Below are 17,681 nucleotides of genomic sequence, written 5' to 3' on the forward strand. Positions count from 1 at the left end.
AAACACTCGAGATCTTGACAAGGCTAGGTCTTTAAAGCAGCAGGAACTAAAGCACAGAGAAGTTGTGGTTTGAAAACAACTCAGTGGCAAGGCTGATAGTAGGATTTCCCATGATAGGTTTCCCAGTCACTAGACTATGCTGATTGCCTGTAGTTTTAGAGACAGGCATGGAGGCCCTTGTAAATACGCAATAGGTGTAAACAGATACAAAGGCCACCAATTTCTCTTCGGGTTCTGAAAACCAACACAAACTAGGTGGCCTTTAGTTGTGCGGTTAACATAATGTCATTAAAATGCCTCGATGAGCACACAGCTCTCAGGGGATGTCACAGCTGGAGGGGTTCTCTGATCTTTCTCTCAGTTACTGTAAAAAGTGGTTAGATTATTGTTTTTAAAATGACAAATGCTACTACTGAATAGAGCAACCCACCTCGGCCTTTGTTTTGATGTGTGGGGGAAAGAAAAGGACAAAACTTTTTAAAAAGTTCCAGCTAGTGAGATTTTCTACGTTTCTATTTACGACAGCTCAACTCTCTTAGTCTGAGCTCAGTGCAGTGAGATTATAATACCTGTTTTACAGACCCCAAATATATAGTTTTAGGTGCAGAGACTATTTCTGAGCCCCCCATTATTCCTTAGGGGAAAGTATCAACCCAGAGTACAGCTTCTCTTAGGAACAGAGGAGATGCCTTACTGGATCAGGCTAGGGTTCCTTCTAGTCTAGTATCTGTCTTTGACAGTGGCCAGATGCTTCAGAGGAAACTATCAGAAATGCTTTGGTGGACAATTTTGAAATAATCTCCCCAAAGGGGAAGGTTCTTCTGAACCTCTTGTAAGCTAGAAGTTGGCTTATGCCCTGCAGCATGAATGTATATGCTCCCTTCTTATCAAACGTTAACAAAAAAATCTGTCTACTGTAACTGTGAATACACTCAATGAGGCACTATTGTCCAGAGGCTATGGCAATGGACTGGGTGTAAGGAGATCTGGGTGCTACTCCCAGCTTTGCCCCTGACCTCCTCTGTGAGCTTGGGCAAGTCATTTCCCCGCTCTGTGCCTCTATCGCTCTTCCTCCCCTTTGTATATGTAGACTATAAATTCTGGGGCAGGCACTGTCTCTTATGATGTGTAAGTAAAGCATTTAACAAATGGGGCCTCTAGGTGCTACTGCAATATAACTAACTATATATGTCTAGTTATTTTTTGAATCTTGCTATGCTCTTGGCTTCAATAATATCTTGTGGCAATGAGTTCTACATGCATCGCGTAACAAAGTTGTCCAAGTTATTGAGCTAACTGCACCTCTGACTCCTTCTGGTCTCATCACATGCACCCCTCTCAGGTCTTGGGCCTCACGCCATCACCTCTCTTGGCATAGAATCATGTGATTCTCCCACTCTGCAGTCCCCTGTGATCAACCGTGGTTACCTCGGCAGGTCTGATTTATCCTCAATGCCTGCAGTTCCATCCCCTCTGGAGCAATGACAATGATAATTAGTGACCAGGCAGCATTCGTCAAGCAATGTATTATTTATTTAGTACCCATCAACTCCCAGCAGAGGAAGAAATTAGAAGAGCCAACCAACATCACCAGACAGGCACTGCAGTGGAACCCGAATGGCCCAGGATAGAAGACTATGGAGATCTGCATGAATGAATGAATGACAAAAGGCTTTCAGACAAAACAAATCTTAAAACAATCAACACCCTACATGCTAGCCTGTCTTTCCCTAAGGCTTACCATTCCCTGGATCTGGGGAAAGATCCTAATCTTTCAGACTCCTCCATAGAGCCTCTCCCTGGGTCTGTCACACATGCTGACAATTGATCCTCCTTCTCCGGGAGGAGACTTATCTGTTTATAGCCCTCTGATAGCAGAACAGCTATGTCACTTTGGCCTGGAGGAATGCCAGTCTTACAATTGCCCCTCACACTCCCTCCCTCCCTGACCCCGCTGTGTTTGTTGGGAGGGTTGCTTACCTCTAGCTATTTTGTTGCTTTCCTGCTTGCTTTTCTCACAACCCCCTATTAAGTCACACTGATACATTCATTCAGGAAATTCCAATAACCCACCATACTCTACTGTAACTTCCCTTTACAGAACAGGTCACATGCAGTGTTCATAATATTATTATATCTCAGTTTTCATAGATTATTACATGGTATATCAACGTCTGTCACAAAGGATTTCGTGGTCTAGTGAATGGGACTACTTACGAGTCTTGAGATAGGCACAAGCTTAAGGACTTTACTAAATTGGGGCCACTTATTACCAGATTCATTGTTTAAGAAGAGAGACGCTGGGGATGTTAGAAGTGGATTTGGATTGTGTTACTGTGGTAGTGCCAATACAGATGGAACATTTTGCCTGGCTGATTTGTGTATAAATATATAGTAAGAGATCTCTCTTGCCAGTCAACATCTTGTATTTACAGACTTATAAGGCCTTTATCCCCACAGTATTTACAGGTTTAGCATGACAGCAAGGTGTGGAAGTATTATTGTCCCCATTTTGCAGATGGGAAACTGAGGCAGAGAGAAATTAAGGTTACAGACTGTGGTAAAGCTGGGATTTGAACCTAGGTCTTCTGAAGCCTAGTCCTATATTTTTAACCACAGCAACACCTTTCTTCTGTTATTCAAATCTCTCAGCAAAAAGGTCATTTATATTTTTATTTAGTTGTTTAACTTTTCTGAGGCTAAGAAGAGGAAAAGGAAATGTACTTTAATGAGACTATCTAGAAGTATGGTTGAATTGTTCCACAGTATTTATACTGATTGCTGGGAACAGAAGTATTGAAAAAAACTTTATGGCAATTATAGCAAGAAAATATTTACATCAACTACATAGTTGAAAAAACTAAGGGTAGGTCTATACTTACCTGCCGGCTAGATGCGATAGTTCGAACTCCGAACACACTCCCGTTGACTCCGGAACTCCACCACCGCGAATGGCGGTGGCGGAGTCAACGGGGGAGCCGCGGACTTCGATCCCGCAGCGTCTGGACAGGTAAGAAGTTCGAACTAAGGTAGTTCGACTTCAGCTATGCTATTCGCGTAGCTGAAGTCGCGTACCTTAGTTCGACCCCCCCCCCCCCACCCTAGTGTAGACCAGGCCTAAGATCTTTCATTCTGTGCTTAAAACACTGGTTTGTGGAAGGGAGAGTGGGCTTAGATTTACTCTTTTGCCACTCACCTGTGGGTGCCTAGAAATAGGATGAATCCTGCATACCTTGATCAGTCAAAACTCCCACTGAAGTCAGTGAGAGTCTACCTGAGTAAGGGCAGAATGCTAGAGCCTGCAGTCTTTAGTACTGTAAAAGGAATAACAGCCCTTTTTAGCATTTGCCCTTTCAACCCTGCATCATGTCTTCTAAAAGTTTTACAGTTTCATTGATTTTAGCCAGTTGTTGATACTAAACTCTGTGATTGTTCAAACTTATCTGGCTTTTTGCCCCATTTTAAAATTAAAAAATTAAAATTAGCCTGTGCTAATGCCCCACTACCAGTTAGCTTGGCATTGGGATGCTCATTAGATTAAATACCTTTTATCTCCTTTCCCCATTGTAGACAGCATCACAAATAAAAATGTCTTCACAAAGGCCCCAGTCCTGCATCACTGAAGTGAATGAGAGCTTTACCACTGTCTTCAGTTGCTGCAGGATCACACACTTTGTCGTGGCAGGCCTAATCTGGCAGTCTTTACTCCGGTTTTTATGCAGGCAAAATTCCCCAACAGACTGAACATTGAGGTCTTTACTTAGCTGTTGAAGTCAATTGGTATATAACTGAGTAAGGAGAATAAAAATCTCAGGATTTGCACCACAGATTTCAGTAAGTGGGGGCTTTGCTTTGCTTTTTTATGACTTTGAAACCCGTTTGAAAGATTCAACCAACAAAATTTTGGAGGAAGCTACATTTTAAAATCCAGGCAATAGAATTGATGTAGGAAGTGGCTGGTGTCCAGCATTATCTATATGCTCTTTTTGAACAGTTTGCCTTTTAAAAATTAACAGAATAGAAAGTACAAGAACAATTTAAAAAATAAAGTGAGGACCAGAATGAGTAATGGAAATGGACGTAGGGTTTGTTTATGCAGAGACAGCTCTCGTTTGGAGATCCAGATGCAAATGGCTCAGTCACATTACACGTATCTGTTTGGCATGCTAGGTTTTCCATTGCTCCTATTCATAGGCCTAAGGAGAGAGGAAAAGGCAACGTTTACAATTTATTTGGATGTGAAGTGAACAAGAAAATGAGTTCTGTAAAAAAGCAAGATCCACCAGCATTGGTCAGCTCATCTGGCCTTCATCTAAACCAATGGGTCTCAAGTTGTAGGCCATGGTATATTTCCGGGTACACGTCACACTGGTGAAGCATCCGCCAGTCGTCAACTAGTGACACCTTCTGCTTGCTGTAGCCCACTCCATAACTCTTTCAGGACCTTACAAAGGCTTTTCGATCAACAAATCAGTCCCCAATCTGCATCCTGTACAGCTGCTTCGTATTGTTCTTTGTGACATGGTATTGCCAATCCCAAACATCAAAAATCATGAGTCAGGGCCCCAGTAATCATGCGACTGCCTTTAAAAACATGAGATTTTTAAAAAAATAATGCATTTTGGATTCTTTTTATTTGCCTCTGGTTTCTGAGCCTTTGGGATACACTCAGATTATGTTTTCAGGCATTCTCTGAGATCATGAGGGCTAGAAATGTCTTTTTTTTTATTGAAAGCCGAGGCTCTTACATAATCACCTGACTCCTGGAGTTAGCACCTTAACATTAAATATTATGAGACTTTTGATAAAATGGCAGGAATTGGCTTGTGGCTTTTTTGAAGGAAGTACAACCATGATCAAATTTGTCCGCTGTGCCAGGCCTGGAGGAGTAACAAGCACTCAGAGAAGAGAACTATAATGCAAAGTGACCTGGATTGATTAGGGCAGTGGGGGCTGCAGACAACTGGGGGAAAATCCAGTACAATGTACTGTAAGGTCCTGCGCAGAGAACAGGAAATAGGCACAAGAAAAAGGGAGGGAAGTAACTAAGCTGTCAGTACGAACCATGTCAGAGCAAGTTTATTTGCTATACTGTCCTGCTATTACTTTTTCACATAGCTAAGATTCATGGTTTTTGCAAGGCAGGTGTGGCTTCTGCACTTGGAGGGGGAAAGGGCACGTGGTCCCTGGGACGCTTCTGATCTTAGGAAGATATGTAAATGTTTAAGAACCACAGATCAAAATGTGTTCTTTGTAGAGAAGTCTTGTATCAAACATAAGTAGGCTTGGCAGAATTTGATTTTTTTTTTTTTTTTTTATAATTTTGAAAGAGAATGTCAACATCTATTTTAAAGCAGTTTTAGATTTTTATCAATTTATACATTCACAGTTGCACAATTTATGGGTTTTGAGACTTTTTTCTATTTTTATCAATTTAAATTTTCACAGTTGTGGGAAATTATGAGGGACACAGTTATTTCATGACATTAGATGTTGAGATTTAAAAAGTTCGAGCTTTATAAACCATTAAAACACAAATTGTCAACATCACACATCAAAATATACGAAGTAAATAGCCTTAAATCAAGCAGTCATACCTGTTTTTACTATTCATTTGCTAGTCCATTTGCACTAAGCCTAATTCAAAAGAATAAATAAGTGGATGTTGACTTTAATAAGCAGGGCCGGCTCTGGCTTTTTTGCCGCCCCAAGCAAAAAAAAATTAAGAAAATAAAACCACCTTTGGGGCGGCCGGCGCGGCAAAGCGCACACACGCACACACAAAACCTGTGGGGCGGCCGGAGCAGAAAAGCACACACACAAAAAACCTGTGGGGCGGCAAAGCGGGGAAAAGAAACAACAACCCACCCCCATTCACTTCAGGCCCTTGTCACCTTGCAGGAAGTGCAGAGACAGGATCAGGCCCAGGATTGTCAATGTAATGTCTGGAATCACTTTCTGTAGTAACCTGCTTCATCAAGTTCAGCTAAAAGGAAAGTCTAGTGTGTCAGATCCTCAAGCAGTGGAAATCTGCACCTCTCCAGGGCCTTTGGATGTACGCTTGTTTACAGCAGCGGAAGACCTAGCTCAGGGTACAGTGCATATTTTCACTGAAAATTCATTTGCAGTGGAAAAAATAACCCCTGAAGTTGCTAGTGCTAGTCCTGGAGCCAGATCCTGTTGAGAAGCAGTCCTTGATCGTCTTAGCCCTGGTTTACACTGGGGGGGAGGGAGGGGAAGGAGGGGACGGGGGAATTGATCTAAGTTACTTCAGTAACGTAGCTGAGTTTGACATACTTAGATCTACTCACTGTGGTATCTTCATTGCAGTGAGTCGACTGCTGACGTTCCCCCATCGACTCCACCTGTGCCTCTCGGCTTGGTGGAGTACAGGAGTCGACAGGAGAGTGCTCGGGGGTTGATTTATCGCGACACAAATAAATCGACCCCCGCTGGACTGATTGCTGCTCGCCGATCCGGCAGGTAGTTTAGACATACTCTGCGTCGTACCACTGACTTCTGAAGAGCTGTTATTGAAATCAGTGAACTGCTCACCAGAGCAAGGACTACTCCAGTGAATAAAGGTTTTCAGGACAGGGCCTTTAATTCTCATTTCCCATCCATGTCTGTGATATTCCTTTTATTCACTACAGTAAAGTGTAAGGTTTAAATGCCTCACGCTGCAAAAAGAAAACTGGAACTTGCCCTTTAACAGCTCCTAGCTCAAACATTCTCCAAGATGTTCCTTCTGGCCTGAAGCTTTCCAAGCTTTGGTCAGCCGTCAGGTGAATTCCTGGGGAAGTTTGAGTACAATCCATTCAGCTGTTTTTGAATGGAGCTGGGAAAAACATACATACCGGTACTTGTTCCCATTTTCCCAAGATTTCATTTTGTGCACAAATGACATATCAACAGATGAACTTGATGCATTAAGGCATAATTGCTTTGCTAAGTTGTTTGGGGGAAAAGTTTTAAAATAATGGAAATGTAAGTAATTAAAATAGATTTTTCTGTGCATGCCAGAAAAATTGTATTTCCTGAGGCACTTGGAATCTCACACTGTTGGTTCTACACTCCATTGTTCTGCTGTTAGGTTTTTCCCATATTAACACAGCATAGTAATTTCAATGGGAGTTTTGGGTAGGCAAACAGGCAATATTTTTATTATTTATTACAGTAGCACCTAGGAGTCCCAGTCATGGACCAAGGCCCCATTGTGCTGGTGTAGACTCACCCCTATGGCACCTCCTGCTCGTGACTTCCAGGAATTAGCTCGTTCCAGCTCTGGAGCACCCCCTGCAGGCCAGTGATCCCCCTGTCCTCTGGCCACCATGTCCCTTTCTGGACTCTGGTGCCCTGTTAGCTGGGGTGCTGCCCCCTGGAAGTAACCCCTTTCTCTCAGGGTCTCCCCTCCCCAGGAAACCCCCACCCACTATCCCCACTTCACCTCATTATCAGACTACTGCCAGTCATCAGCTAGCTGCCATACCCTGCGGCCAACTGCAGTATCAGCCTACGCATCACTGGCAAGGTTGGGTTTGGACCTGCTGCCTTGACCTACCCCTGGGCTGCCCTCTGCAACCCCCTGTACCTGTTGCCTTCTGCTAGGCTGCAGCCTGGGGCTTTCCAGGCTGGAGCTCCCCAGCTTCTCTGCCTCTCCCCAGCCCTGCTCCACTCCAGTACCCTGTCTCTAGCTCCCTGCAGGCAGGCCCTTCTCCCTCTATAGGCAGAGAGAGACTGCTGCTTTTGGCTTCCCTGGCCTTCTTATAAGGACTGTTGCTCAGTTTGGGGCATGGCCCCAGCTGCAACCACTTCCCCCAATCAGCCAGGGTTTTACCTTCCCCAGCCTCAGCCCACTGCAGGGCTTTTCCAACCCCTTCCGGGCTGGAGCAGGTAGTCACCCCGCTACAGCTGGGTACTGTACAAACACAGGAAAAAAAGCCACGTTGTGGCATGATGACCTCTTGGCCAACACACCAGGGATTGAACTGGGGACATCCAGAGCTAAAAGCAAGAGCTGCTATAGCTTGAACTAAAGTATCAGCCCTTTTTAGCTGGGGGTTGTAATAGAACTAAGTGAATTTTTTTTTTTCACCACAAAATACATTTTTTCACATCACCAAAACTATTTGCAAATTAGGGTCAAAGTTAGTGGATAGTTTTCGCCAAAAACAATTGGAATTTTATTTTAAAAAATGTTGGAAGTGTATCGGTTCAGCCATTTCAAAACAAAAAATATGGCGTTTTGGTTTCAAAATGGCATTTTGTTTTGAAATTTAACTTTTACAAAAAGAAAGGGGAAAGGGCACCCCAAAACAATCCAGAACTGAGCCAAAAAAAACCCCTTGTTTTGGGTTGAACAAAATGTTTCATTTGAACCGAAAGAAAATATTTTCGTTTGGCAAGGAAAAACAGCGAAAATTCAGTTCTGGTTCTAACTGAACCATTTCCCCCGCAGTTCAACCGCCAAACTGAAAAAAATCTATTATGCGCTCAGCTCTTGACCATAACAACTTCCATCCTCTGTAGATCAGCACAGAGGGGGCCTGTAACACACACTCCGCAGTGGATTAGAATGGCACTTTGCAAGGCAATACATATCTCATACTGGAGATAGAGTGAGATAATAGAGGCATATATATTTTTAGGTTAGCTGCTATAATGTGGTCACAGTGCTGTGATAGCAGGGTTATATTTAAAGATCAGAAGGCATTTTCATTCTAAAACCCTTTCACAAAACATTACCCTTTGGGCAGCAATTTCTAATGCTTGATCTCAGCCTAGGAGTTCGTTTTTAACAAGTTTTACCAATCTGGTAACCATTCTGTATTACGGACATATTAAAAACAGCATTTTTCTGATGTTAATTTTTCTCAGATGAATTTGTTCATTTTGGTAACTTACAAATAGCTTGTTCTGAAATTTAAAATCTGACAGATGTGGGTCCTGAAGGGGGAATGCGAGCTTAGCTTTGTCTGCAGACATTGGATTTGCCAAAGAAAAGGCTCTGGAGGTTTGAAAATACTACCCTGAGCAATCATTAAGTCCAGATCGTCTAAATGCTAATCCCAACCCAGACACTTAGGGTTTGTCTGTCGTCTGGATTTGTGCACCAATGTAGTTCCACCAGTGCAAATCCCTAGTGAGCACTCACTGGGACAGTGTAAAATGAGGCTCACACAAGTGCAACTTGACCCTGTTTAAAACATCTTCTGTGGGCCTTCGGCAAGTCATTTAAAGCTACTTGAACCTGCCTGCCTCAGTTTCCCATTAGTCAACACAGTGATGTTGCAAAGTCTCACTTAATGGTGGTAATAGCTTTGAAGCTGGACAATAAGAACGTGACCTTACAAGCTCCTGGTGCTTGGGGAGCCCATGAAGTCTGTGCAGACAGAACTTGTCGGGTCGAGCCTGAATGCTACTTGTCATTAGTATTTATTTATTTACTGTTCACAGGTACATTTCACAGTGCGGTTATCTGAATGTGCCGTCGTTTTATTCAAATAACCAAACATGCAATGATCTGCAAAAGGGGGAACGAAATGATATCCAAAAATAGCACCAAACCCTATGTTAATGCAAGCGGGTGGGCCAGGTCCTGCATCTCTTGAATCCAATAGTAGTTTTGGGAACAGAAAAATGCAAGATAATGGGCCTTACATTTGAGATGTCAAAAATTCAGAAGATTCAAGTTTCCATAGCAAACTTAACACTGTCCCCTTGTGTGTATATACTATGGCACTTCTTTTGTTACACAATTAGGGCTTGATCCTGCAGGGGGCTGAGTTCTCTGACCCTGATCCAGAAAAGGATTTAAGTACAGCTCAGCTTTAAGCATGTGTGTAGTCCCACTGTCTTCAATAGGATCATGCATGTGCTAAAATATTTTTGGGGATCTGGCCCAGAGGGCTCAGCACCTTGCAGCCCTTAGATAATACAGGCCAATGTGACAGCAAGCCTGATGGAAAAACAAACTATACTTTCCCCTATTATCCTTGACGGAGACATGTAACATTTGGTAGGTACATTGGGTGATCCCCTAATGAAAGGGCCTACTGTAATTCATATCCACAAAGTCTGCAGCCTGCAAACTCTTTGAGGCATGAACTGTCTTCCTGTGTGTCTGTACAGTACCTACTCTCTATGGGGTGCTACTGTATTTCAATGGTATATAATAATAACAAAGGGGAAAGGGTTAAAGCAAGAACCTTAAGGCTGGTTTTCCGGACTTAACGACACAGACAAACCCTCAGAAGTAATATTGTGTGCATGTGAGGGGGCCGATGTGTGGGACTTTTTGGCTTGTGGTATCAATTTACTTTATAACACGCTGCGCAAGAAGCCACTGAACTAAAGAGAAAATGCCCCCAAATGGAAGTTTACCAACCTTTTACATTTGCATCTTCGTCTTCTGGTTTCTTTTAAAAGAAAAGATGAAGTTGAAAGAATTAGCGAGCGAGTCATTGTTCAGTAAAAAAGACGCTGCAGCAACACATTACCGGCATTCCACCCCCACTCCGAAATCATCCTCTGCATGCTAGACTTGAGTTTATATTTGCTGTAGGTTTGGTCCAGCCACTGTCTCTTTTAGTTTTCTTTTGGGCAACCCTTAAGCAAGGCAAGTAGTCAGGGAGGCTCTATGTATTATGCTGCCCCAAGCACGGCAATCAGGCAGCTTTCGGCAGCGCGCCTATGGGAGGTCCACCGGTATCGCGGATTCGGCAGCATGCAGTACCCGCCGCCGAATTGCTGCCGAAACCACGGGACCGGCGGACCTCCCGCAGGCATGCCGCCGAAGGCAGCCTGACTTCCGCCCTCACGGAGCTTGGAGCGCTGGTGCCTGTAGCCGCCCCTGCAAGTAGTCCTTATCCAGCACATAGTCCTATTGAAGTCAATGAAATTGCTCCCAAGAATAAGAGCCACTCGTGTGATTAGTGGCTGCAGGATTGAGCCTTCGGTTTTTACTCAGGACTAAAACTCAGAACTGGAGCATTGACTGTATGTTCCTGATTGCAATCGATACCAATCTGGAAAGCCAGTGAACATTTGTTTGCAGTGCTTATTTCTACAATAGGCAAGCGGCATGGATTGCCAGAAGAGGACAACCAAATTTACCCCAAGGTAACTGAGATCTGACCCTAAAAAAGAAGGAGGATTTTTTGAGTAAAGATCACCCTGTGCCCTCTTCACGGAATCCATTTCTGTTGCCAACGTACTCTGGGATAAGAAGACATATTGGGACAGATCCTCACCTGGTGTAAATTAGCATTGCTCCACTGACTTCAATGAAGCTCTGCAGATTTATACCAACGGTGGATCTGGCCCACTTAGCCAAAGTCATCCTTGGCATAACTCCACTGACATTGCACCAGGGCTGTATTTGACACAATATATGGGAGAACCATTTATTTTAGCACAAAGAAGCAGGCCACATCTTCGGGCAAAATTATTTTCATGGCCCTGGCTGGCTGCTCTCTGCTGGGGGAATCTCCCTGCCACTCACCAGTTATAGAAATACACAATCCAATGGCTGGAAGCTGATGCTAAACAAATTCAGTCTGGAAATAAGGCGTACTGTACATTTTAATGGTGCAAGTAACTAAGACTGGAACAATTTACCAAGGGTGATGGTGGATTCACCATCACTGACAATATTTTAATGTTAAACGCTGCTCTCTGGCCTGGGAGCTAAGGAGTATCTGGCTCAGCCGGATGGAGAGGACTCACTTACTTTGACACATCGTGATGGTGGCCAGCAGGGCAATGAGGAGGAGGAGGCAGACGCTCGCTAAGGGGACCCAGATGGAAAAGTCACAGGATAAATCCAGCCCTTTCTTTGGGGCTTTTGCTGCAGAAACAAAATAGCGTAAAAAATAAAAGTAACCCAGGAGCTTCAGCGATCCCCCGGCCCCCGGCTCGGCTCCGAGAGGAGGGATCAGGCGGTGGGTGGGGGTGCAGGATGCACTGGGTGCAGGGGAGGGAGGGACAGGTGCAGGCTCCACCACGTGCTGTGGAGACAGAGACGGCCTGTGCTGGCCGATAGCGGGGGGAGCCGTTTCTGCTACTCGCCAGCGATCCCAGCGGGGAGGACGGGGCTGGGGCTCATGCGTGAGCCGCTGAATTTATCGCTGGGGCTGGTTTAACGAGCCGCCAGGTTTCCCTCCAGAGGGAAAACATGTGGCCGGCAAATCCGGGCTTAGGATCTCCCTGTCCGCCCTGCGCTTCCCACACAGCCCAGCACTGGCAAAGGGGCAGGAGCGGGGCTTTCCCCCTGGCATGCCTGGCTGTGCACGATAAGAAGTGAGCCCGGCTTGGAGCTCTGGGGATTGCTCTGCAATGGGTTGTCCAGCCCGGGACAGCCAGCAAGAGCCTGGGAGCCAATGCTGCGTGCAGAGTGAGCAGCCAGGGTGTGTGAAATCACAGCCAGCCCCGCCGCTGGGGGCTCTGGCTCCCCCAAAGCTGTGGGGATGAACTGAAGCCAGTTCCTGTGTTCAGGGAGTGTTTGCAGTCCCTGGGTTCCTTGGTGTTGGGCTGGGGGCTGGTTGCCTTCATAAAGGGGGTGAGGGGTACTGGAAACAAGAATGGAAACAACAGGTAGTGAAGTCAATCTCTGTCCCTTCATCTCCTCTCGCTGACTCCCCTGTCCCTCCCTCCAGGACTCACTCCCCCAGTAGAGCCAATAGAGGCTGGGCCCCCAGGTACCCATAGCCCATGTGGACAGCAACTCCTTCCCCAGGCAAGGCTACTCTGTAGGGATCTCCTGGGGCAATCCCAGTCCTGGAACAGACTCTAAAGAGCAGTAAATGCATCTATCTATCTATCTATCTATCTGGTTTTATCCTGCTGCCCATCGTGACGGTGCAGTCTATACGATTTTATTAAAATATGCTAATGAGTGAATATAGTGTAACTGGAATATGCTTTATGAAAAAGATATATAAGTGGTTGGGACAGGGAAAGAGGGAGCAGCCATCATGAGGAATCCCCTAGCTACCACCTGAGCTGGAACAAGAGCTGTACCAGGGGCAGGGGCGGCTCTAGGTATTTTGCCGCCCCAAGCATGGCAGGCAGGCTGCCTTCGGCGGCTTGCCTGCGGGAGGTCCCCGGTCCCGTGGATTCGGCGGCACGCCTGTGGGAGGTCCTCCGAAGCCACGGGACCAGCGGGCCCTCTGCAGGCATGCCACCAAAGGCAATCTGCCTGCCGCCCTTGCGGCGACCACCAGAGCGCCCCCGTGGCTTGCCGCCCCAGGCACGCGCTTGGCGTGCTGGGGCCTGGAGCCGCCCCTGACCAGGGGAAAGGATTGCGCCCAGGCCTAGAAGGTGTCCAGTCTGAGAAAAGAAACTTATTGAAACATCTCCAAGGGTGAGATTTTTATCTGTACTCAATTGTATTCCGTTATATTAGGCATAGGTTTGCGTGTTTTATTTTATTTCACTTGGTAATTCACTCTGTTCTGTCTGTTACTACTTGAAACCACTTAAATCCTGCTTTCTGTATTTAATAAAATCACTTTTTACTTATTAATTAACTCAGCGTATGTGTTAATACCTGGGAGGGTGGGTATCACTGCGCATATCTCTCTATCAGTGTTATAGAGGGCCAACAGGGGTTAGACCCCATTGGGAGTTGGGCATCTGAGTGTTAAAGACAAGCATACGTCTGTGAGCTGTTTTCAGTTAAGTCTGCAGCTTTTGGGCACTTGGTTCGGACCCTGGGTCTGTGCTGGAGCAGACGGGTGTGTCTGGCTCAGCAAGACCGGGTGTTGGAATCCCAGGCTGGCAAAGGGAAAGCAGGGGCAGAAGTAGTCTTGGCAGTTCCCAAGAAGGTTTCTGTGATCCAACCCGTCACACCCATCGTCATAGTATCTGAGTACCTTCCAGTCCACATCAAATCAGTAGCAATAGCAAAGCCCCTAGTGGACATCATGGAGTCTCTGGCACTTATCCCATTTTGGGGTCAAAACTCTGCTTGGGTAAGGTTTGGGGTTTGATTTTTTAAAAGTTTTTCTTAATGTTTAGGGGTTGGTTGAGGTTTGTTGGGAAGAAGGGGGTGTCAGTGATGGGGTTTGTTGGGAAGAAGGAGGTGTCAGTGATGGGTTTGTTGGGAAGAAGGGGTGTGAGTGATGGGGTTTGTTGGATGGGAGGGGGTGTGAGTGATGGGTTTGTTGGGAAGAAGGGGTGTGAGTGATGGGGTTTGTTGGATGGGAGGGGGTGTGAGTGATGGGTTTGTTGGGTGGAAGGGGGTGTCAGTGATGGGTTTGTTGGGCAGAAGTTGGCATGATGGGGTTTGTTGTGTAGAAGGGGGTATCAGGGATCGGGTTTCTTGGGCAGAAGGGGGTGTCAGTGATGGGGTTTGTTGGATAGAGAGGGGTGTCAGTGATGGGGTTTGTTGGCTAGAAGGGGGTGTGAGTGATGGGGTGTGATGCATGCCTAGAAAGGGTTAAACATCCTGCAAAATAAATAACCCACAGAAGACATGTGGGGAGATAATGTTTGTGTTTTTGTGTATTTACATATGTATGAGTAAGAAGGACAATGTAATCAACAGTCCCTGTCTATGCTGTATTCTGATAATTCAGAGGTCAAAAGAACATCTTATCATGTAAATGAATTGTAAACACGGAATATCTCAGTATTCATCTCTCTTTGAAATGTACTGTGAATAGTGGAGGAACAAGCAAATGGCATTATGTTAATTTGCATAGCTAAGCACCGGTGATGGACCTCCTTCAAAGTCAGCCTAATTACCTTTTGTTCCCTGAGGAATTCCAACTTGTCAAAAGACATGAAATTGTATAAAAGATCCTTGAGTCCCGAATCTGTCATCTCAGATCTGCTTAGACTTCATCAGGGAAGTTTGAGTCACAAGACTGAGGTCCCAGTTATGCTGGTACGCCCTGAATATGAGATTTGGACATTGGACTACGACCTATGAACTGAATTCTAAAGGAACTCTTTGCAACCACAAAGCTCAACATCTCTGCTATGAATCTGCACCTAAATGAATTGAACTCATGTCTGTCTGTATATTGATCTTTTAACCATACTCGCTCTTTGTTTTTTTTAATACATTTTAGTTTAGTTAAGAAGAATTGGCTGTAGCATGTAAGATCTGAAACATTTGTTAACCTGGGGGTAATGTATCTGATCCTTTGGGATTGTAGAACCTTTTCTTTTATATGATGAAATAAGATTTTCAGAAATCATCATTTTTGACATGGGTACCTGGATGGAGGCCTGAGGCTGGATCACTTTAAGGGAACTGTGTTGTTTGGACTTCTGAGTAACCAGTGAGGTAATAAAGAAGCTGTTTTATGCTGTCTTGGTAAATCTAAGTGTTGGAATATCCACCAGCTTTATGGGGATTGTCTGCCCCATTCTTTGCAGTTCACCCTAATTAAGTGACCACAGCTGGCTCCCCATTGTGACCAGGGTCACATGGGGTTTGTTGGGTATAAGGGGTGTCAGTGATGGGGTTTGTTGGGTAGAAGGGGATGCCAGTATTTTGAGCATCATTCCCACGGCATTATCCATGCTGAAGCATGACTGGGAACGGGGAGGGGAAAGTGAGCAGGCATCTATCCCATTGTCTCCAGTCTCCTGAAGGAGAGGGATCACTAGGACCCTACGGGGAAACCCTCAACCTGCTCAGGGACACCCAACTGCTGGCAGTTACAGGCAATGAGTGGAGGTGAAGGGCAGTGACAGAGAATGAGGGTGAGACAGATGCCAGGAGTCAGCGTGGCTGAGACATTCAGGGAAAGTGAAACATTGAGAGGGGCGTCCTGGGCAGAAGGTTCTGTGCAGGGAGGGACCCCTGACACCTGCCCACCTGGGCACACAGGAAGAAAGGGCCAGGTCTGAGGGGTGATAAGGATGATGCTGGGCTAGGAGGGAGGGGGAATGCTGGGGCTCCAGCCCAGGCAGAGGGGGCTTAGATGGGGTGAGGTTGGTGCTGACCTGGCAGGTGGAGTGGGATCCCGGAGCTGAAGTGCAGCCGCTGGTTGTGTTTGACGATGCAATAATAACTGCCCTGGTCCTGCTCCTGGAAGGACTTCACGGTCAGTCTGTAGATGCTGGATTCTCTTTTTGCCTCAAAGCGTGCGGGTGGTTTTCCATTCTCTGTTGATGCCACCCGGTTGAGGGAGGAAATGAACAAGATGAACTGGAAGGCAGAATCCCTGTGCTGGCGCATCCAGGACACGCCGCTGTTGGACAGGTTGTGGTCTGAGATCAGACACTCCAGCTCCACTCTGGCTCCCAGGGCGAGGGGGCTGCCGCCGTTGCGGAGCCTCACACTCATTTTGCTTCCCTGGCTCTGGGATCTGCAGCAGCCTGAGGGAGAGAAATCCACCCGGCAGAGTTATCAGCACAGTCACACCCATCCACAGAGAGTGTCCTCAGCACCATCCCAAGCCGTATTCTCCTTACTGGGGTCTCAGACCTCACTCAAAGCTCCATCCTCGCTGATTAGTGCCTAGACACCCAGAGCAGTGAACCAAGAACATGCACAGGGCTAAGGGACTAACACGCTCTCAGGCAGACTCGGATAATCCATTTCAGTGACTGCCAGGATTCAGGGCTACAGTGTGCTCAGCAATCGCCCAAGTCCTTACAATGGCTGCCCTAGTTCAGTGAAGTGGGCTGTAGCCCACGAAGCCTTATGCTCAAATAAATTTGTTAGTCTCTAAGGTGCCACAAGTACTCCTGTTCTTTTTGCGGATACAGACTAACACGGCTGCTACTCTGAAACCTAGTTCAATAGATCATCTGATGCAGAGAAGCCATCTAGGTGAAAGCTCAGGTTACAATGACAGGTATCAAGTTTTTTAAAACGATGCATTAGTTTTAACTGTGCTGGAACCCAAAAAAATCCTCGGGCCAGACTCTGCTCTCAGTCATGCTGGAGTAAATCTGGAGTAACTCCACTGGCTGCACCTGCATGACTGAGCTCAGGCTCTGGGCCATTTTCTCTATTCGCTCACAGAAACAAAGTAAAACACAAAACTGAAAATTAATCTGATGGGTTTGTTTGCTTTTTAATCTTTGTTTTGACTCCTTGCCCATTCATTTTGACTCCTCCATTCAGATGACTCTGGAGAGACACCCTAAACTCCCATTATTAATGACCCTTCTTAAAGAGGTTACACTAAATAGCGATTCTGTACTCACACAAGTTCAGACTGAGAAAAAACAGCAAAGAAACGAATCTGGCCATTATCTCCTTGTGCCGACTGTTCTCAAGAAAGGTGCAGCAGAGCAAAGATGAATTCGCTGGTTTGGCTTCATAGGACATAGTGCTTTTGGGGGAGGATGTGATGTCAGCAAACATTGTAGGAAAGTTTCTCAGCCTCCAAAATTAAATGAACCACATTGAAAAAAAAAAAGACATTTAATAAAGCAGAAACTGTTAAGTAAGCACATGGTAAAAAATATAAAGGTTGGTTAAGAAAGAAACATTTAAAATGTTAAATACAAGTGTAGGTTAAGAAAAGAACATTTGAAAACATTAAATAAAAGACAAAAATAGATTAAAAAATAACACACATGGCAAAAAAAGGGAATTTACTAAAGCAGAGACTGTTTAGTAAGTGCATGGTAAAAAGTATAAAGATAGGTTAATAGAAAAGCATTTAAACTATTAAATACAAGGGTAGGTTAAGAAAAAAGCATTAAAAAGA

At 45.4% G+C, this 17,681-nt stretch overlaps 1 protein-coding gene across 1 annotated transcript; it reads right to left on the reverse strand.

The window, feature by feature from the left end:
• Window positions 1-3,933: 3,933 nt before the first annotated feature.
• On the reverse strand, window positions 3,934-17,218 carry LOC120406638 (T-cell surface glycoprotein CD8 alpha chain-like). Its single transcript, XM_039541640.1, has 5 exons — window positions 17,173-17,218; window positions 15,961-16,335; window positions 11,732-11,848; window positions 10,388-10,418; window positions 3,934-4,196 (listed from the first exon to the last, which is right to left on the reverse strand). The coding sequence occupies exons 1-5, from the start codon at window positions 17,216-17,218 to the stop codon at window positions 4,145-4,147; spliced, it is 621 nt and encodes a 206-aa protein (XP_039397574.1). The 3' UTR covers window positions 3,934-4,144.
• Window positions 17,219-17,681: the final 463 nt, after the last annotated feature.

Source organism: Mauremys reevesii, linkage group 5 (assembly GCF_016161935.1).
Source record: "Mauremys reevesii isolate NIE-2019 linkage group 5, ASM1616193v1, whole genome shotgun sequence".
Classification (NCBI taxonomy): Eukaryota; Metazoa; Chordata; order Testudines; family Geoemydidae; genus Mauremys; species Mauremys reevesii.

Coding starts and splice junctions, on each gene's coding strand:
- LOC120406638 (XM_039541640.1), bottom strand. CDS start 17,218: ATGGCCAGATTCGTTTCTTTGCTGTTTTTTCTCAGTCTGAACTTGT. Junction 10,419..11,731: donor CACCATCACGATGTGTCAAA/GTAAGTGAGTCC, acceptor TTCTTTTAAAAG/AAACCAGAAGACGAAGATGC. Junction 4,197..10,387: donor CGAAGATGCAAATGTAAAAG/GTTGGTAAACTT, acceptor CTCTCTCCTTAG/GCCTATGAATAGGAGCAATG.